General features: G+C 36.5%; 2 protein-coding genes across 35 annotated transcripts; one reads left to right on the top strand and one right to left on the bottom strand.

Moving 5' to 3' along the window:
• The first annotated feature begins 3126 nt into the window (after nt 1-3126).
• GHR1 (Leucine-rich receptor-like protein kinase family protein) lies at nt 3127-10006 on the top strand. 2 transcript variants are annotated; one of them, XM_020662964.2, is made up of 5 exons: nt 3127-3559; nt 4440-5576; nt 6657-8183; nt 9001-9218; nt 9515-10006. In XM_020662964.2, exons 2-5 carry the CDS (start codon nt 4496-4498, stop codon nt 9917-9919), a joined length of 3231 nt encoding a protein of 1076 aa, XP_020518623.1. In that variant the 5' UTR covers nt 3127-3559; nt 4440-4495; the 3' UTR covers nt 9920-10006. The 2 variants fall into 2 exon arrangements, with proteins under 2 accessions (XP_020518623.1, XP_006836430.1); XM_006836367.4 differs by having other exon boundaries at nt 4185-5576.
• Nucleotides 10007-14066: 4060 nt separating this feature from the next.
• On the bottom strand, nt 14067-21274 carry LOC18427315 (6-phosphogluconate dehydrogenase family protein). 33 transcript variants are annotated; one of them, XR_016048430.1, is made up of 11 exons: nt 21048-21274; nt 20780-20868; nt 19449-19563; nt 19011-19037; nt 18769-18919; nt 17828-17910; nt 17304-17416; nt 16855-16997; nt 16402-16486; nt 15040-15119; nt 14067-14231 (listed from the first exon to the last, which is right to left on the bottom strand). XR_016048430.1 is itself a non-coding variant. In XM_088856817.1 (11 exons), exons 1-11 carry the CDS (start codon nt 21156-21158, stop codon nt 14141-14143), a joined length of 1071 nt encoding a protein of 356 aa, XP_088712943.1. In that variant the 5' UTR covers nt 21159-21274; the 3' UTR covers nt 14067-14140. The 33 variants fall into 33 exon arrangements, 15 of the variants coding, with proteins under 15 accessions (XP_088712943.1, XP_088712948.1, XP_088712954.1 ...); XR_016048431.1 differs by having other exon boundaries at nt 16859-16997; XR_016048439.1 differs by having other exon boundaries at nt 17308-17416.
• Nucleotides 21275-21644: the final 370 nt, after the last annotated feature.

Raw genomic sequence — 21644 nt, 5'->3', positions numbered from 1 at the left:
ATGTCCACAATTTTGAAATTTGGTGCCTTGTACATAAAAAATGGCACTCATCATGTCTAGACATATGAGATGGTGTTAAAATTTATATTATGAGCCTTTTAACAATAAACTAGTTTTGTCAAGTTTGGACTGGATTGGATTGGTGTTGAGCTTTACTGGTTCATTGACTGATATTATGATCCTTTCTATCCAAAGTGAATAACATATATGGTTAAGAACCAGTAATGTGCGTTTGATTTTAACCGATGGACAAGCTATTTTTAACCAATTGGATTGGTTAAACAAGGTAAAGTACTTTCATTATAATTCATATTCTTTGTTAAATTTTTTGTGTTATGTATTTCTTTGAAAATTATGATCGAACTAGTTTGATCGATTTGATTATTTTTTGTTGGGAGAATAGTTAGTCATTTGATTGCCGGTTTGGGGTTTGATAACAATAGATAACATTGCACTTCATGCAATTCTTGCTAGAAAGGGTTCACATAAGTTATATCATCATTATCATATTTTAAACATAATTGGCAGTGCTTGTTTATTATTGTTATTTGTCATTACAAGAAATCAAGTGACAGAATTATTTGTTTTTCCTAATATTGTAACTTTTTTTTTTTTTTTTACGGCCGTCGGTAAAATCCTATCACTAGTAGCTTTTAGTCGATAAGCGAAACGTGATTATTGGAGCTACGTCATGAATAGTGATCCACCAAACTATAATGCCAACTATTATGTCCCAACTATAAAAGAGATTTTGTCTCTCGGCCAAATAACAATCCCAAATGAGGTATAAGTTCAACATTCGAACTACAATAGCTCAAGGAAAATTTGTAAAATATATGACTAATTTGATACGAGGTCTCTGTGCTCATTTGTATGGACACTATAAAAGTTAATTTGCTTTAATCGTTTCTATTTTTATATCAATAAATTGATCAACATACCTATAAGCGATATGGTATTTATTATTTTACACTTTTGTTACTATTCCAACTCATAATCATGTATCTTTTTATGGGTATTTTTATTTTGAGTAATTTAATAGGGAAAAAGCCCTCTACTCGTTTTTCATTAAATAATAAAAAAAAAGATACAACTCATAGTGTTACTGTCCTATCATCGGGCAATTGAGTAAAAATCATTAGTTAAAGACAAAAAAATGAAAATTGGGAGTCTAACATGCTAAAACAGTTATAGCAAATAGCGATATCCCTTTATTGGCAAGTGTATCTACTACCATATTGGCCTCATGGTAGATGTGGAAACGCTCCACCTTTTGTGAGGGTTTGTGGTGGTAGTTGATTGCTACGTTGTGAAGTGCCATGGAGTCCTTTTTATGGGTATTTTGAAATTAAATTAAACGACATAGGTGTGATGTTGTTAAATAGTTCGTCTCCAATAGGTATTTAAAAAATCCACATTTTTATATCTTAAATGCACTTTTGTTTATAAATAATTAGTATATTTGAAATTAATAATAATTAAGAAATGGTAATTTACATATGGCGGAAAGAAATAAAGGGTGGTTAATTCTTAATTATCCAATAATAAACTTGCCATTTGTGGGAAAGAATAAAGGAAAATTATTTCATGCGGGTTGGACCGCATGACTACATACACAGTCCAAAAAGTGTAAAGCATCTATTTTAAAGATGGATGCAAGTAGGTGTTTCATGAAAAAATAATAGAAACTAATGGCCCAAATGTTATTTTACTAGAATTATTATTTATAGTTTTGAGAATTTACTTATTTTCTCATATTCATGGTCTCCACGTTAGAGATTGTATGTCTTTAAAAATTAAGTATTAAAATCTATCTCAAAAACAAATTTATTAAGAGACCCACATTTCTACATATGCAGGCTTGGCCGCACAGAAACCGGATCCTTAATTATTTATTAAGAAGTGGTAACTTACACATGAAAAAATATAGAGGGTGGTTAATTCCTAATTATCCAATAATAGGCTTGCCATTTGGGGGAAAGAACAAATGGGGAATGCAGGAGGTCATTTAAGTAATTACGAGAAAAGATTAGGGAAGGACATTACACTTAATTTATTACTACAAAATCGACGAGGACGTTTCTGCTATTTTAACAATTATAAAGACCTTTCTCGGCGCCAAGGAGTTGCAGAGAGGGAGTGACTGTTTTCTCAGAGAGAGAGAGAGAGAAGTTGCACTGTTGTTTTAGAGAGAGAGGCAAAGGTTGCACATTTATGAGAGAGAGAGAGAGAGAGAGAGGAGGGGGGCGGCCGCATTTGAAGCAAATGTAAATCAGGTAAGAGATAGAGGTGATGCGTTAGAGAGAGAGAGTATTTGAAGTTACAGAGGGAGATAGGTGCTTTTAGAGGGAGAGTGTGTGTTTGAAGTTTCAGAGGGAGAGAGGGGGCTTTTCAGCTTGGTTTTCCGAGAGATTTTTAGAGAGAGAGAGAGAGAGGTTTTTAGCTTAGTTCATCGGTCGTGGCATTTTCTATATGTGGCCCCCTATTTTAAATGCACATTGTTGAACTGCATCTACTCTCTCACTTCACAACTTTCAGCCATCAAAACCAGAAATCTCTCCACCTCATCTTCCTTTTAACCTTTTCCCTTTTACTTCACTAATTCCTTTACCACTGCTCAATATTTTCCAGAGCTCTTTCCAGCCAAGATTCGTCCATTAATGTTCAAAGAACTGACAGTTTCTCTCTGCAAATGATGAGTTTTAATGGAAGTTTTCTGGGACTTTAAATGGTACTCCTCCGTAATGGCTCAGCCCTGGTAACTTATCTTGTAAAGTAAATGAAACCTCTCATAAAGATTTCCATCTCCAAAAGAGGATGGAGATTCTGATGAAGAAAAGGACCTCTCCTCAAGGATTCAATTTCAGAAATGATCGGTGGTGTTTGTTGAAGTGGCTTTAATGCCTGCTCAAAAATGGACCTTTTGGTGAAGTATTATACCGAGGTAAAAGCGAGTTCTTCGATGGTTTGTTTGTTCTCTATAAATAGGAGCACCAGTCTATTTAAGTGATGAGAAGTTTTGGTGACTGATCATCGTCATTTAGGGAAAATAAGAGCTGGAAGAGCCATGATTCTGTGTAAAATAATGGAGTTTACTGGTCTTATGTCATTAGGGAATACAGAGCAGAGTTCCCCAAAAGCTTGAATCTCTGAAAGCATTTAGGAAGAATGCCATCTCTCTCGAAGCTGTAAAGATTCATTCATGGAGCTTCTCATGGCAAAGAGGTCTTTGAATCTTTGAATGTTATGTTATTCCTTCGTCCAAATTTGTTAAGTTTCATGTCATGGCAAATGGCAGGTTTCTAGATTATTGAAACTTCAATCTCAGTCGTTGATGAGGTCTCCCCTGCTAAGGTGCTGAAAGGAGCCATGAATGGGGATCTTAGTTTGAGAAGTGAATGCCTTTGCCTATGAATCATCTTTCTCAAAGCTGAAACTTGCTATTGCAAACAAAACTTCTAAGACCTATTCATATCATTTGATGAAAATGAGGAATTTTACTTGAGATCGGGTATCTGCAACTATTGGAGCTTATGGGGGTGCTTAAGTCCTCACTCAGGTAAACAACCTTCCTGTTGGCCTGCATATTATGTAAAACTCTTTTTGCTAATGGTTGTTTTTTGAAACTGGTCCAAAATTTTGGTATTTTTAGTCATGGTAGAGGTTGCCAAAGCTAGGGAGAAAAGCCCAAATTTTGGAAATGATTTCAGTCTGAAATCTTTGAAGAGGTGCACATGAAACTTGAAAAATTATGTAGAATCTCTTGCTACACAATTGAAGTTTAGGACAAACATGAAAAGAACAGCTGATGTTGACTAAAACCAGTCTGAATTTTACTAAAATTGAGGGTAAATAGCCATTAGGGATGTCTCAGTCATTATGCATCATTTTGGGTTCCCCAACCCCCTCCCAAAAAAAAAAAAAAAAAAGGGCTAGAAAATCGAAACCGTGACATAAACCTGAAATACCTTTTAGATGGATAGAATCTTCATTCTTTTTCACTTTTTGTACCATTGGTATTCTCTAGATATGTAACATTCACATTCATTGCTATCAACATTTATTGGTATTACTTGAAAAAAAAAGTGTAACATTTGATGGCATTCTCATCTGCAGTTTTCCTGTAGTTTTTCATAAGGTTGAGAGAATAGTTTTAGAAGCTCAACTGAAGGTTAATTTTACAGGGAAAGCTTGCAGCATCACGAGTCTGGGCTTCCAAATCACTTTCAGGTCACCAATTTTGCTTGGTTTCATGGTTTTTACTTACCTTGAAAGCCATTCTTTCTGATGCTCATAGCTTGCCTGCTGGCACTCAGTAAAGTTAAATATTGAACTGTTTTGGAAATCATTTTTGAGCTTTAGAACAAGTTGTTTCCTGCATTTTCTGCATTTTTCGAGTAAAAAGCAGTCAAAACTTAGAGTGAGGTAAATGTTTCAAGGATTTGAAGCTCTATCGAGCCGAGGTAAAAGTACGGGCTTCGAGAAGCTTGAAAAGATGTATATGGCACCATCATTCAAAGTAGAACTGAAGCTTCTACTCCCTTTGTATCTTTTCTTTCTGACTGTTGTGGCTCAACCACCTTCACAAGAAGTACAAACTCTTCTCAAGTTCAAGAAGCAGATAAAGACAGATCCATCTGGCACCATATTAAATTCATGGAAAGAAGAATCTGTGAATGGATGTCCTTCTACATGGTATGGCATTGTTTGTAACAACAAAGGAATCTCAAGTGTCATCCTCAATAACTTGAATATCACTGCAAACATTGATCTAGGTATATTTGCCAATCTTACTTTCCTTATTAAACTCTCTTTGGCAAATAACTCCATCAAAGGCCAGGTCTCTCAAAGCATCAGTGGATTCAAAAACCTTCAGTATTTAGACATATCGAACAACATCTTCTCAGGGAACATACCTCCAGATATTGGTTTGCTTCAAAGCTTGCATAACCTATCTTTAGCTGGTAACAACTTCTCAGGCTCTATCCCAGAATCGATAAGTGGGTTGACTTCAGTTCAGTCTATTGACTTAAGCCAAAATTCTCTGACAGGTGCCATACCAAAAGGTATAACACGCCTGAAGAACTTGGTTTTTCTTAATTTATCTTGTAATGGATTTATTGAGAGTATTCCCTCTGGGTTTGGTCTGCTTACTCGCCTTGCATTACTGGATTTGCATCAGAATCTACTCAGTGGGGAAATAGATAGTGAGATTTTAGGTACTCCTGGTATTGTTTACTTGGATTTAAGTGATAATCTATTATTAGCTTCCGCTTCTCAGAAGATGCCATTGCTATTTGATTTATCCGAGACACTTCATCACTTGAATCTCAGTCACAATCAACTGACGGGTTCTCTAATTCATGGCGACAGTTTGATAATGTTAGAGAGTCTTAAGGTGCTGGATCTTAGTCACAATGGGCTATCTGGGGAGCTCCCTGGTTTCCAATTTATTTACTCGTTGGAGGTTTTGCGCCTGAGTAACAATGGGTTCTCTGGGTTTATACCAAATGGACTTCTGAAAGGGGATTCTCTGGTCTTACAGGAACTGGATCTCAGTGCCAACAATCTTTCAGGTACATCTTGAAGCTCTATCGTGGTTTCAGCATAGTGGATTGCATGGCATTTTTGTTAAAACTTGTCTTCCAGTTGTGGAACAAGTACTGAACTGTTCTTATAATCTTCATGAGCTGTATCTATTTTGAGAGTTGTAGTGGTTCTCATAGTCGTGCAGATATCACAAGTTTATGCCTAGAATGATTTGAATATTTGGGCTGCTTTTGAATCTCTAGCTTTAAAAATGTTTACTTTTGTGCTGTGATATTCTAGAAATGTTCCATGATCCGCACATTGCTATCTTTTTTAGAAAAATGAAAAGAAATAAGCATCTCAGTTTCCTGTCAAAATCTTTTTCAATTCATACAAAATGATAAAGTTCAAAGTTCAAACGATTTTGAAAGTCATTTTGAGAGAAGAGGTGTGTTGCTTATATGAAAAAACCATTAAGAAACTTACAGTAGTGACTAGGGATAGAGTTGGTCTTTTCATGTTTACAGTAACCTATCTTTCTTGGTGAGATCCAAAGTACGCTAAAGCAGATGCCAACCCCCTCACATGTAAGGATGAGTAGAGCAAAATCCTTTTGTTGGAATAATTATCTTCCCTCACCAAACATTGTCCTTTCGACATGGGTTACTTGTTCTACCTTTATGTTTGTTACTGTTTCCATAACTGAGTGGAATCTCATATGCTGCTCTTATATAACTGAACGGAATCTCATAAGCTGCCCTCATAATTGAATGTAATCTCAACTCTTGAGTTTATCACAGTGAAAGACCATCCTGAGGATATGATGAAATTCCTCAGAATTTATTTCATTATGTAATCCCCCATCTTATGTGTTTTGACTCAACTTTCCAACTTTATTTGATGATGCTTTTGAAGCATGGTTGGTTATCCTTTGGGTTAAAAGTGTGATAACATCTCACGCACCAATTGGGTTATATCTGATCCTTTATTATTGTATTTCAATTTTGTTCCCTACATTTTTTGTTCTGTCCGAATCTGTGTGTATATCTTTTCCTGATTTTTCTCCATTCTCTTATGCATGTGTTGGTAAATATTTTTGACTAATTGCAGTTTTTTTAAAATCCCAGGTCATATTGGATTGATCTCATCAACTACCTTGAAGTTTCTAAACCTATCTTCCAACTCCCTATCAGGGGAACTTCCCTCACTAATAGGAAGCTGTGCTGTGCTGGACTTGTCAGGAAACCAGTTTTCTGGAGATTTGTCATCTCTAGCTGGAAAATGGGGTAATTCCCTTGAGTTCCTTGACCTAAGCCGAAATCAATATACAGGCTCCCTTCCTTTGGTAACCTCACAGTTTATACGCCTGAATTATCTCAACCTCTCCATGAACTCTCTCATGGGTCCTCTCCCTCTGGTACTCACTCAATACCCCAAGCTTCAAATCCTTGATCTCAGCTCTAACCAGTTCAATGGCCCTCTCTTAACCCAACTTCTATCATCTTCAACTCTTCAAGAACTTCATTTGCAGAGGAATATTTTCTCTGGAAACCTCATATTCCCAACTTCTCCTTCAAACTCTTCCCTTCTTCAAGTCCTTGACATTTCGGAAAACAAACTCAACGGCTCCCTCCCTACTGGAATTGGTCTCTTTACTGGCCTGAAAATGCTTGACATTGCTGGAAACCATTTATTTGGGCCTTTGCCACCTTCCATTATCAAACTCACCTCTCTCACCTCTCTTGACATATCGAAGAACCAATTCACAGGCACCTTACCTGATTCTTTACCTGATTCTCTCCAATCTTTTAATGCTTCCTATAATGATCTTTCGGGAACCATCCCCAAGAACTTGCAGAGGTTTCCAGAATCTTCTTTTCGCCCTGGAAACTCCAAACTTCAGCTTCCGAAAGCCCCACCGGGCCCCCAAGCTCCTTCCACCACACAACAACCTCATCGAAAACCCATCAAAACGGCAATAAAAGCAGCTGTGATTGCTATTTGTATAGTCACAGTCTTAGTTTTGATTATACTGGCAATATTGATACATTATAGGAGGATCTTATCTGCAAAATCTCGGCAAGAAAATTCGGGTAAAGGCCTTAGGAGGCGTCCAGCTTCCGGCCAAGGTACTGGACTTGTTGTATCAGCTGACGAGCTTATAGGAGCAAGGAAGGGTTCTTCATCATCTGGGATCATTATGAGCCCTGAAAAGAAACCGGTTGGATTTTCGCCGGAGAAGAGCAGTCAACTCTCATGGTCACCTGAATCCGGCGAGTCAATGACTGAAAGTCCAGCAAGACTTAAGGTTTATTCGCCAGAAAGATTAGCAGGAGAGCTCCATTTTGTTGATGAAACATTGAATTTGACACCTGAAGAACTTTCAAGGGCTCCAGCTGAGGTGCTTGGGAGGAGTACCCATGGAACTTCTTATAGAGCCGGTTTAGAGGGTGGTGGTTATTTAACTGTGAAGTGGCTGAGAGAAGGGGTAGCCAAGCATAGGAAGGAGTTTGCGAAGGAGGCAAAGAAGTTTGGTAATATCAGACACCCCAATGTGGTGCCATTGAGAGGGTATTATTGGGGACCAAGCCAGCATGAGAAGCTTATTTTATCCGAGTATATCTCGCCAGGAAGTCTTGCAAGCTTTCTCTATGGTAATGACTCTCTTTCTTTTGCAAGCTTTCTGTATGCTAATGGGTCCCCCTCTCTCTCTCTCTTACACACACACACACACACACACACCCCTCTCACATGCATGCATACATGTGCTCGCATGCACACTATTTATCCTCAATACAATTTTTGTATGATTATGCACACACACACTCTCTCTCTCTCTCTCTCTCTGTGACACACTCACATGCTCTCGACACCATTACATGCACAGCTTAATGTACGTGGCTACATATATTATGAGATTTTTGTGTGAAGAATTGCAAGTGATATTCTTAATTGTATTTGTTTATTTATAGACATTAGTTTTTAGCTCTTCTTGCTTATTTTGTGTGCCCATGCTGTGTTTTTCATCTTTCTCTGGTACTCGATTTAGAGTATGTGTCTCTCTGCTAATAACTTTGTTTTATGGATGCTTTCATTTAATATGAGTTGCTTTTAGTAACTGGAAAACTCCTGCCCGTGTATCACGATAAAGAACCAAATCACATGCTTTCCACTAACCACCACCTTTTCCCTTTTGTTTGTCCTTTTTTTCTGGCTTTTGTGCGCTTTGTAATCTGCTTTCCTTGCCACTCGTCTGTATTATTGTACCAATGCTCCAACTCTCTCTCTCTCACACACACACACTTGCACACACACACAGAGGCATCTGTCATATCATTTCCTTGTCCTACCTTTTCAGTTCCTTCACAGAAATTACTTTGCTTGCAAGTTGCAATTTAGTCTCTCTCTCTCTCTCTCTCTCTATTTGTTTGCAATTTACTTTTTCTCTCATTGAATTCCTGTTTGCTCCAGATGGTCCTGGCCGGAAAACCCCACCATTGACGTGGGCCCAGCGACTGAAGATTGCGGTTGACGTTGCCCGCGGCCTCAATTACCTTCACTTCGATCGTGAAGTGCCCCATGGAAACCTCAAAGCCACCAACATTCTCCTTGATGGCCCCGACCTGACCGCTCGTGTCGCTGATTACTGCCTTCATCGCCTCATGACACAGGCTGGCACTACTGAACAGGTTTCTTCTTCTCATATTTAGTTCTTTGTTTTTATGAGGGTTGCTAGGCTGGACTCTGCTAGGAATTTAAGGTTACATGAGATTTAGTGAGAGAGACTGAACATTTTGGAATAAGATAGGAGAGAGAATATACCCAAACAAGCTTTACTCTCCCCCAATTTCAAAACTTGGTCTATTCTTTTAACAAGTTTTCCTCAGTTTTTTTCCCAATTTTTTCCCTTGAAATTCAGTTGAATACCAATGAATTGCTAAAAATGGTGGTATTCTATGAATTTGCTTCGTAAAAAACTAAACAGGTGGTTGATGCCGGAATGCTTGGTTACCGAGCTCCAGAGCTTACCTCAACGAAAAAACCTGCACCCTCTTTTAAGTCAGATGTTTATGCATTTGGGGTGATATTGCTGGAGCTCCTTACTGGGAAATGCGCAGGAGATGTGGTCTCTGGTGAGAGAGCAGGATCTAGTGAGAGAGGGGAAGCAGTCTCTAGTGAGAGAAGAGTGGATTTGACAGAATGGGTGCGGGCTCAGTTGGCTGAGGGGCAAGAGGTGGAGTGCTTTGATTCAGTGATGTTAGAGGAGGAGGGGAACATTGCAACTGCTAAAGGGATGAGAGAGATGCTTAAAATTGCTTTGAGGTGTGTGAGGCTGGTTTCAGAGAGACCGGGGATCAAATCGGTGTACGAGGATTTGTCGTCGATATGAAAGAGTGACACAACAGCTGCTTTGTAACTCTTAGCTGAAATTCAAAGTCCTTGTTGAGTTATTTATCACAGAAGAAAACTTCCATTCCATGCATCTATCCAAGTTCCAGTCCTTTGAGCCTCCACTTCTGAGGCCTGATACCACCGAACTTACATTTTTTCTAATGGGCTATACTTCCCCTACGGTATGAAATTTATATACTGCCCTCTATCCAACATAAAATGGACAGCTGAGATGGCCTTAATCACAATGCCGCATCTCTGCACTATTTTATTTTTAAGTTCTTTGTTTATAAAATATTTTGACATCAAATTTGGAACATCCCCTCTTAAATTTGCACTTGTAAAAAAATATAAAAAAAAGTATTTTTAAAAAAATAAAATGATCAAAATGCCTATGAAAGTTCTAAAGGTATTTTGATCATTGTATTTTATTGACAATATGTTTTAAATACTTTTTTAGGTCTACCCTATTTAGATTATGGCACCTACCAAATTTCATATTCATATATGGACAATGGCTCGCTTGATCTAAATTAGACAACTGCGATGGAGAGGAAGTATGTATCTTCTAATTGGAGAAGCATTTTATGTTCTTCCTACAGTATAGAAGGTCTATCTTCCTCCTATCAGCCGTTCAATTTTGATCAAGAGAGTTACTCACCATTTGATTTTAGATCCAACGTCTCAAAGTATTTTATTTTTAGTTTTTTTTATATAAATTGTATGAATATGAAATTTAGTACGAGCCATCTTTTTATTGGGGCGTACCTATAAAAAATGTTAAAAATAATTTTTTGATAAAATATAATGACCAAAATACTTTTTGAAACTTTTAAGGTATTTCGATCATTTTATTTTATTAAAAATAAATTTTTTATTATTTTTCGCTAATGCAAGTTTAATAGAGGAATGGACATCCAAAATTTGGTATCAAAATAATTTATAGAAAAAAAAATTAAAAATAAAATATTGTAGAGACGTGACATTGTGATTGGGACAATCTCAGCCCTCTATTTAGAATGGACGGATGGATAAAAGAGAGGACAAAACTTTTATGATGTAGGAGAAGCATAGAAGGTTTTCCCTTTTTAATTTTGTCATTGTGATTTCTCTCACACACATTTGGTGCCCATGATTTTAATGTGCAAACTGGCGCAACTCTATCCCGTTCTTTCAGACAATGTTACTTTTTGTTTTGGCTGGAAAAGAGCAACACTACAGCTTTTTTACATGTGCGTGGAAAGTCTAGAGTGCATTTTTAAGAATAGGAAATTTATCAACATACTTACCAAGAGATGAACCATTTAACGTAGGGTGTAAACATTTTAAATAAGGTTTATGTTTTAAAATGTAGAATTAAGGTATACCTCTAAAATCCTTAGAAAAAAGGTATATTTTGATATTAGAAAAACTTTGAATTGATTATTTTTTTTTAAAAAAAAATTTCTTAAAAAATAAAAAACTTTGAATTGATCATTTTGAGATAATGATATGAGTAATGATTCTATGAGACATTCCCACACCTATAGATATAGAGAAAAAAAGAGATTTCAAGTATTAAAAATAATGCATTTTACAATACATTATCTAGATTGTTCATTTCAAGATTTTCATACATTTATAGATATGTTTGAATATAATTATTTTTGAAGCTTAAAATTTTATAATTAGAAAAAAATACAATTGTTCATTCATTTAACAGGAGTGATGCGCTTTGCTTTGGTCCAACTCGCCTGAAGTCGAAACGCTGTTTTTGTTTCAATCAACGTGAAAACGAATCTTATATATAAATAAAGAAAAAAGTTTATATAAGGTTACAACCTTATACTGTTGAAGTAAGGCATACCTAAACGATCCTTCTCCAATTGATCATTTTGATATTGAGAGGAATGAATATGAAGAAAGAATTCTAAGTTCAAAAAATAATGCATTTTGCAATAAGTTATTTGGATCGTTTATTTTCAAGTGTTTTTTAATTTATTTGATCAGTTCCATTTTTTAAATTTAAAATTTCTAACAGAGGATAAAAAGAGATTTTGAAGTCATCATAAGGTTTTCGATGCCGAAATGACATCTCTAAGTAAATTTTATCGGTGTGCCTTACTTCTACTTCTACAATATTTTTACTTCTACAATATAAGAAGGCAACCTTATACAAACTTCACCCATAAATAAAAGAAGGGAACATTGTAGATGGAAAGTTATTTCATGTGGGCTGGATCGCAATTCTACATACGAGATCTACAAAGTGTGAAGCATCCATCTTAAAAATGGCCCCAAGTAGGCGTTCCATCTAAACACAATGAAAACTAACAAAGAGTAAAACATCCAACTTAAAAATGGAGGCAAGTAGGTGTTCCATCTAAACACCATGAAAACTAACGCTCAAAATGTTTTTTTACTATAATTATTATTTTTAATTTTTAAAATTTATTTATTTTTTCATATTCATGATCTCCATGTTAGAGATTACATGTTTTTAAAAATTAAGTCTAACCCTCCATCTTAAAAATAGATTTATTAAGAGGCTCGCATTTCCACATATAGGGGCTTGGCCGCCTAGAAACGGGTCCATTATAGATGCGGCCAAAATTAACTTTGTAAACATCTTGCCCCATAATATTTTTAGTATCACAATTACCTCCAATCACTATTTTTTCTTGTTGTTACCCAATAAAAAAAGTCAGACTAAACTACCCCTTTTAATAGCCATCTCCTCTCACTCTACCCAAACACTCTCTTAATATCTCTCTCCTAATATCCTATTTTCTCTCTACCCAACTTCTCTCTCTTTCTCACTCTACCGCCCCCTCTCCCAAAATCTCTCTTTCTCCTATTTTCTCTCTACCCAAACTCTCTTTCTCACTCTACCTGCTCCCCCTCTCAAATCTCTCTCGCTTATTTTCTCCCTTTGGTTCAACTCTCTCTCTCACTTTACCCGCCCCCGTCTCTCTTTCTCTCTCTACCCTCACTCTCTACAAACTCACTCCAAATCCGGGACTTATCTAAAAACAATTCCTACCTTTGTTTTTCTTTTTTCTTTTTTTCTCCACCGAAATTTGCTCAACCATTGGTGCTCCAGGACTCACCCTAACAAAACCCAACACGAACCTACAAAATCTCTCTCGCTCTCTCTGCATTCCACCCAACCCACATGCTTGAATTCGTTGCCCCCTGAAAAATTGAATCCCCCATTTTTAGCATCCATGGCTTGGAAGTCCCAGCTGCAATATTGCATTCCACAGCCAGGATCCTCAGATTGCAGCAAAATTCTCAATTTTGTTTTATCTTTTTTCTTTTCATTCTCTGATTTTCTTTTTTACGTATTGTAAATGCCATTAAAAGGTGAAAGGATTTTGGGGTTTAAATGTTTGCGAGCTTCAGAGAAAGAGAAAGGATTTTGAGGTTTCAACGGTGGTGCTCTTCAAAGAGAGAGGATTTTGGGGTTTTAATGGTGGTGAGCTTCAGAGAAAGAGATAGGATTATGACGTTTTAATGGTGGTGCTCTTCAAAACGAGAAAGAGGATTTTGGGGTTCCTGCCAATGTGTTTACCAAAATCCTCGTCTAGAGAGAGAGAGAGGAGGGTAGAGGGAGAGAAAGAGAGATAGGGGGTAGAGAGAGAAAAAGAGGAGCGAGCAGAGAGAGAAAGAGAGAGGGAGGGTAGAGAGTTTTTTTTGGCACATAGCGAGAGATATGGGTCCTTTGGGAGAGAGAGATAGCAAAATAGGTTTTTTTTAGTAGAGAGAGTTTGGATAAAGAGAGCTTAATCACACGTGACTACAAAAGGAGACGACAGAAGGTAAGGGTATTTTAGTTTTAAATTTTTTGACTTATTGACTGTAGGTAAATACAAGAAAAAACAATGTTAAGATTTAGAGCATGATAATAAAAATATTGGGGATAGAATGTCTATAAAGTTAATTTTAAAGGTATCTATAATTTTCTCTAAATAAAAATTGTTTGTATTTTTTTTTGGGTAAATAAAAGTTGTTTGCACTCTATTCAAGGTAATTTGCTGAGAGCATGTTCTTGCTAGAAATAGCTAAATGCTGAAAATTGCCAAAGAAGTTACATAATTAAACAATATTATATATAATAATGTGTACTAAACATCTAATGTAATAATATTATTTAGAGATACTGATTTCAGATAAGATAGTCTATTTTAGATAAAATTAAATGTCATTCAAACTAGCCCTCAACATAGTGATAAAAAGACTACAAATTCTCGTCATGACCAGAATAATAGTGGCGAAATACGCACGAGAAGTCTTTTGCTTCATGTCCTGCTTTGCATAGCTCTGAATACCTGTCAAAGACATAAGAGAATCGCCTAACTCAAATCAGATCGGAAGGTTGGCAATTCCAAGGCCAAAAAATCCCCAGATCATTTGTTTGATATGTCAGAAACATATCATTTAATCTCTATGTGCTCTAATTTTTTATTTTTTTCTTCTCTTTTTTAAATTGTTTTGTTGGATACAGCCGAGTCAAATTGTGTGCTCAAGTAAACCCAAGCGAATTGGAATTGGACCCCTTCTTACCTTAGGAAAAGAGAGAAACTCCCTAGTCCCCACATAACCTATGGGAAGGCAGGGCAGATGCTCCACATGTGAAGGAGGAGGGGGGTTGGGAGTATGGTTTTGGAGGGTGGGGATCATATGTACATGTGTCCACCACAATAGCAATGTATAGTTTTGCACGAAAATTTTCAATTTAGTGGATGGCGAGTCTCAACAGTACGATAAAGGGGATGATTTTAGAGAGTAGGAACAAAGAGAGAATATATTCACTTTCTTGTGCCTGATAAAAATAAAATCTTAAGATTAAAGAATGGTTGTCGACAAATTGGACACTCAGATTTAAGTATTTAAATCTCAAAATCTTCCTTTTCTTAATACACTCCTTTGGTGATCCTAAAGTAGCATGATCCTGTGAGAGTGCGCCATACGCGATCTTGCATGAATCTTTTAAAGACATTTCTTGGAAACATATCAATTAGCATTGAAACTAGAAGTGTGTGTACAAGCCAGAATAAACCACAAATTAAGCTATTTTACTGTTAAGGAGTTTTGGTTCTTGTGATTATTTTCATATAAAGGTCAACAAAAGCTTACGTAAGTAGAGCTTGACGAGTCCAAGGACAATTGAGACGCATGTCCTCAGCTGCTGCTGCGGCGAGCCCCAAGTCTTTAGCCTGTAACATTATCATAGTCTTAATACCTCAATTTTCAAGAAGAGAACAATTTTCAAGAAGAGAATGTCAAATGGAAGGACCAAACAAACCAGCCCACAGTTTCTTCTTTAGAATTTACAGAAAGTGCCAGCAGAATCATGGGATGGTTCTCAATGAGATATTTCTGAGGCCTTCAATTTTAAGTCTTAAGTTCTTATGGTTATATTTGCTTTCAAACAAAATTTCAAAATTCAAAAAAATATCTTGCCAGTACTTGATTTATGAGGAGGCTACTTTTTGGGGAATTTGTGTGCCAAAACTGTAGGAAATATGCTTTTTTTTTTTTGGGTAATTCAGTAGGGATGACGAGCCCCTACCATGTTTTTTTAAATCGTTAGTGGTTTTTGAATGTCTTAGGTGAGAATGAAAGCCTAAACCTTAACTAGGGCTGAGGCACTAGTGGTGCTACCACCACGATCCCAACTCCATTCTCTAGGAAATATGCTTTACCAATGCTTATACACTGCCCTTAAAAATGACCTTCCTTTTTTTTTATAGGAATAATGTGCATCATGTTACAAGTACAACCTGCAAGAGGAAAATGCTTTTCGAGGTTCAGCCTACACTACCCATACATTTTCTTTCTGTTTCTACCAGTCTCCCCAAATTTACCATAAAATTATCCGACATAACATGCCAACACACTTAAACATTAATAAACTCCTCTCTCTCTCTTTTTCTCTCTCTCTCTCTCTCTCTCTCTCTCTCTCTCTCTCTCTCCCAATGCTTGCGCATGTGTGTGCACTGGATTTTTTCATCTCTCATTTATTTTTTATTTTGTCCGTACGGTATATATTACAGAGACATTTCGGTAACCTGTATATACATCAAACACAAGATTGTAAAATGCATAAAGAATGCAAGCCAGACAAGTCATTATGTCATCAAGCTGCTTCAAATTGAAGATTAAAAGTAATGCAATGAAGAGTATGCTCATCTCAACTGCATCTGGTAGCTCCAAATCTATTAGAGAAACAAATATGCAGAGTAAACATGGTAGGACTTTGTCATTGAATGAGATCACTTAATTAATTAAGAAATAAAAGGGAAATTCATCACACCACACCCGAAGTATCAAATATTTAACAATTCAACCAATCATCAAAATATTCCTAAAATATAACTAACATAACAATTCAGAAGAAATGGGTGAGATGTTAAATAGTTCATCTGTTGGATATTTTCGATAAATTTCCCAAAAGAAAAAAAATGATTAGAAGAAACTGCAACTGAGGTAGTATACCATAAGCTTGCATGAAAAACCCCCATCATAATTCTTTGAAGAAGGCACACCATCCATTACTCCAGGAACAGGGTTATAACTGTCACTGTCACATTTTGATAAAACATAGGCATCATATGTAAATATCTTAAGTGATTGCAAAACCGCCACATAGGCTTAGCAAACAAGAAAGTATATAAGCACACACACACGCACATGCTTCTTTTCTTTATTGGAAAGGATTCCAAAATCCAATGAGTGAGGGCTAACTGGACCTGGATGAATATCTACGTGGTCCCCACTACAGTTGATCTATGCGTTCATCATCCAAGAAAATGATGAAGGCTCTTTGGAGTACCACATATGTCACACTTCATTGGATTATTGTATGCCTTCCTTTTTTTGTAACTCGGCAGAGAAAATGTTTCTAAACATCCCTAGTTAAAAATTAAGCAAGGGAAATCATGGCCAAACCTACTCCAACACCGGGCGGATGAGGAATTGAATATTTTTGTCAGGGTGTTCGCTGTAATTCCTAGCGATTGACCAAGAGCAAAAGCTTCTGAGACCCCAATCATGCTTATAGCCAATGCCAGATTATTGCAGATCTTTGCTGCCTGAATACAAGGGCCATGCAAGGTATGGGATGACTCCAAGATGTAACAGAGAACATACTGGTTTGAACAAGAACACATACACAACAGCATCTAAAAGAACAAAACAGGCATGTGAATGTGATTTTATTTTGTCCACTACAATGGAATTAAAGATAGTGCTAAGAATCAACTACCATGCCATCCCCATCTAATTGAAAGGACAACTCCACAATCACTGAATTAAGAAGTCTGACTCCAAGAATTGTTTTTGTAGGGACTATTTCGCAAAACAAGAAAAGCACTGAAAGGAGAGGAAGCTAAACTTACGGACCCAGTACCACTTCCACCGCAATAGATTGTATGTTTCCCCATTGCAAGAAACAGTGGCTTTGCAGCCAAGTAAGCCTCCTCTGGACCACCAACCTATATATAGAAGATTTCTGTATTTCAGGAAGCTCATAGGTCACAATACAACTAAAGCCCCTTTTTTAAAAAAAATTATTATTATTAATAAATACATCCATTAAAAGGGAAAGCACTGCTTGGTCATTATCTGAATAATTAATTCAGTTGCAACTATATCTTAAGCTCAAACAATTATCAACAAAACAAGGGACCCCAAACTGTTTTTGTCTAAGGCTATCATATCTAAACCTTTATGAAATTTGGTCCAAAGTTCTCCGAATAATTATATTTTCCACCTTTTCTAGGAAAAATGTGTGACTAGAACCATCCAATGACCAAAGAGATATGGGTTATTTCAACATTTCTGTGTGGAATTAACAAAGCTATTTTGCTGATTCTGAATGAGAACTAGATCAATTGACTTAAATTCAATGAAATGAACATACCATAAAAGTCAGGTTTCCGGCTTCTGCACCAACAACTCCTCCAGAGACAGGAGCATCCAGCATCATGGGGACATCTAGAGAACCTAGATAAAACATCTTTTATCAATACATGGGGACGACCCACAAATTCAGACTGGCATACACCTATGTAAAATAATTGAAGAGCACTAATTTATCTGCATGAAAGAGACAAAGAATTATGAGGTTAATATTAAAATAGTCAAAACCGCAGAAGAATAAGTTGAGCAACACTAACCGGAACTGTGCCTGAGTAAAATACCCAAAGGCATAAAATGTTTTTATTTTTTATTTTTCAGTTTAAAGGTACATATTGTTAGCAGTAGCCATGTAGCGAATTATATTTCATTTCATAACAAGCTCAGAAAGTTCCAATTCCCATAAGGAAATATTGAAGAGGCAACTAATTAAGTTGTATGAACCTGCTTCCAGATATGAAGCAATATTTCCAATGAAAGCGCTTAATAGTGAGACAAATGCTTTGCAGTGAGAGATCTTGGGTTGGGTTCAAACCTCTATTGTATAAACCAAGCTGACTTACAAACATCTCCAAACCACCACCATCCCCACCCAACCGGCTAACCCCACACACACACACGCATGCACGCACACACACACATACACACACGAGAAAGAATGAAACAGGGAAAATATATTTTAGAAACCAAAATTTTAGAAGGTAATATGCTCATTCCATCTCAAGTTACAAGTAAATATTCATTATTATTAGCAGCAGAACTCTTTCACTTCACATGTGTTATCAATGGAATCTTGACATTATCATTGTTGTGATGTTCTTGTAATAAAATGGCCAAATTGAATGTACAATAGTTTCATGTCCATTATAGTCAGGAAAAGAAAAATAGAAAAAAAGAAAAAAAAAGAATGAAAGGAAAATTAACTCAAATTTCATTTCTACAAACCTTTTTTCTCTTTCAACGTATGTTTGGAAATAATTGCAGCAATCCTTCTAGAAGTTTGTGGATCAATAGTCGAAGAATCTATCAGTAACCATGGCCTCAAGAGTGTTCCACCATGAAGCAAACCATTTGGTCCGGTATATACATCCAACACCTGCACAGGCATCAAGAACATTAAATTGCTCCAGGGAAGAAACAAGGTATAATAGCACAAAAAATAATAACAAAATATTGCAATGGTGAACCACAGCTCCAACTGCAAGCCTTTCGATCTGCAGAATCAAGTTTACTGACAAAAGTGAAAAATAAAATCCTTGATTTTAGGACAATCAATTGTTCTCTGCTACATTCATAAACTTTTAGCATGAAAGGGAGCATGGCTAACTTTTTCAAGTACAGATTTGACAAATGAAAACAATAGATTTAGTGATCATGCTGGGTATTTGCCATTATATAGAAATTATAAGGAACATTTGATCGTTAACTAAGATCCTCGTGGTAGCATTGATAAGAAAATCCAAGTATGAAGCACCGTCACAAAGGTAAGCAGCAGTCCTAGATCCTTAAATCAATGCTAACACTCACAGCTTGTCATATTAACATAATGAGTACAGAAAAATACAGGAAAATGGTCAAACACGGCCATTGTTGCACGATCTATTTGAAGGGTCATGAGATCTTACACTAGATGAGGAAGGTAGCATAGTCACTATAACATCACTTGACTCAGCAATTTCGAATGGTGTTTCTCTAGCATGAATTCCCTTCTTGGAAAATTTCTCTATTGCATCAGAATTGCTGAAACCGCACCACCAACTCTAAAATTCATATCTCCCAATCCAAATGTTGACATTAACTATACAATGCTACATACTTTTCTAATGCATTAATTCAAGATTAAGCAATCCAAGTCAACTATTCAAGAAAAAAAAGGGTCAAAGCAAACGAAACATCTTTGATATTCTAGCAAGTATTCCTAGAAAATTGGAACAGATATCCACTAATTAATGAGCATTTTATAGCAGAGACTACCAGCAATAGAACTTAAAGATGCTGCAACAAGATGTCATTGAAGTCTATGAAAAATAGCATAAAATAGATGGAACACAACTTACAGCAAAGTGAAAAGCACCCCTAAACAGTTGAAATCTACATTACCCAGATACTTCATTCTTGCTACAGAATCATGTGTTGACCCTTCAAGATGCAAGATTATTAATCTAAAGTATGGGGCACAAGGGTGTGGTTTGAACCGAAGATGACATGTGCCAAGTTTGTGCTGAAGACAGCTGTGCCAATCACATCTAAGGGTAACACATTTGAAGTATTTGTCATATACAGATCTAACATCCATTATTTTATTATAAAGTAATAACCATACAAATATGTCTTGTCGTACTGCCATTGTAGGCCGAGGTATTGGATACCTAGACACACATCGGATTCGGACAACTGCATGCATGTCTGGGCAACACAGGTTCTGTGTCAATTCGTAGATTAGTGGGAAAAAAAACTGTCTGGACTTTAGTTTACACAAATCAATTGCATTTAGTAAAAAAAGTCATAGTGGAAGAGGTGGGATGTTGAGGAGCTTTCAAGATTACTGTTGATGAGGGAAGAGTTGATCCCATTTTACAAATAAATAAGCACAGCTACCTAAATTTGAATTTTTTCTTGACTAGGGGCAACAGGTAATAGAACTCTTTACTTTGGATGGCATGACCTACTACCTAAAATTTTGTTCAGGGACGCATTTCTTTGTGGAAATTAATTTCTAAAATTTTGTTCAAGGACGCATTTATTTGTGGAAATTAATTTCTATTTCATCGATCAAGTAAAATATCATCAATATTTCATCAGGTGTGGTGAAGAAATAATTCATCAATCAAGTGACACATAACACAAATAAAAGGATTAGTCAATTGCGTAGTATATATAAAATATATGATTCAATATCGAGTAATTCGATAATCTGAAAGCGGCAATCAAACTTGAATTGGTTTGAATAAATTACACGTCATGAACAGAGACTTCATATCCTGCGTTGATAAGATTATTCACCATACGTGACCCCATGTTTCCAAGCCCAATAAATCCAACTCTCTGCCACGCCAAAGAAAAAGGGGGGGGAGGGAAAAACTTACATCAAACAAACCCTGAAAGCCCTAAGCAGCTTCAATCATGGAATTAAACATAAGGGAAATGTATGAGCCAGGAACAGTGAGAGATTTAAACATTTCAGACCTTATTTACCTTTAGAAAATTGAGAAATGAGAGAGTACCTGCAACTGAGGTTGGATGAAACTGGAGAAAAATCTAAGGCAGTGGGGTTTGGGTGATTGAAGGCTCCAGTTAAGAAAAGTGCTAAGAACCTTCACCTTCGAAAACGCCATGTTTCCTCGTCTGTAATCTACTGATCTATAATATCGGAAATATGCACAGACCTAATCAATTTGGCGCACAGTAAATCATGGGCAGTTTCTAAAGAGACCTCCTCACTGGAATTGCCATTTTTTGCAGTCACGGCACACCAAATCTGCAGGCGATGAGTGGAATTGGCGCCTTCTTTTATACAACCTGTCGCTCTTATCCACGTGCTTTTAACCACCGTTGTCATGCATATTTTTTATGCACGATGATTAATTGCTTTCTGCTTCAATAACGTTGATCCCGATAAGGAGTTAACATGTCGCATAAATTAAATAGGCAGTTTTTATTTAGACCGTTTTAGCTCCGTCTTTTGGATGAAGTTCCTATAAGGGAAAAAGTTTATATAAGGATGCTACCTTATACTGTAGAACTAGGATGCCTCTCAAAAATCCAGGGGAAAAATGTAGTTTTAATATTGAAAAACTCTTTGGTTAATCATCTCATAAATA

Source organism: Amborella trichopoda, chromosome 2 (assembly GCF_054954075.1).
Source record: "Amborella trichopoda isolate Santa Cruz 75 chromosome 2, AtrichopodaSantaCruz75HAP2 v2.0, whole genome shotgun sequence".
Lineage (NCBI taxonomy): Eukaryota > Viridiplantae > Streptophyta > Magnoliopsida > Amborellales > Amborellaceae > Amborella > Amborella trichopoda.
Note: the sequence above shows the minus strand (reverse complement) of the source record. Positions and strands in the feature narration are given on the sequence as shown.

What these genes read in the sequence shown, in the direction of transcription:
- GHR1 (XM_006836367.4), top strand. Translation starts at nt 4,430, where the DNA reads ATGTTTCAAGGATTTGAAGCTCTATCGAGCCGAGGTAAAAGTACGGGC. An exon ending in CAGTGCCAACAATCTTTCAG is followed by an intron (nt 5,577 to 6,656) that starts GTACATCTTGAA and finishes TTAAAATCCCAG; the next exon opens with GTCATATTGGATTGATCTCA. An exon ending in AGGCTGGCACTACTGAACAG is followed by an intron (nt 9,219 to 9,514) that starts GTTTCTTCTTCT and finishes AAAACTAAACAG; the next exon opens with GTGGTTGATGCCGGAATGCT.
- LOC18427315 (XM_088856817.1), bottom strand. Translation starts at nt 21,158, where the DNA reads ATGGCGTTTTCGAAGGTGAAGGTTCTTAGCACTTTTCTTAACTGGAGC. An exon ending in TACGTTGAAAGAGAAAAAAG is followed by an intron (nt 17,911 to 18,768) that starts GTTTGTAGAAAT and finishes TGTTTTATCTAG; the next exon opens with GTTCTCTAGATGTCCCCATG. An exon ending in ACTCGTCAAGCTCTACTTAC is followed by an intron (nt 14,232 to 15,039) that starts GTAAGCTTTTGT and finishes TGTCTTTGACAG; the next exon opens with GTATTCAGAGCTATGCAAAG.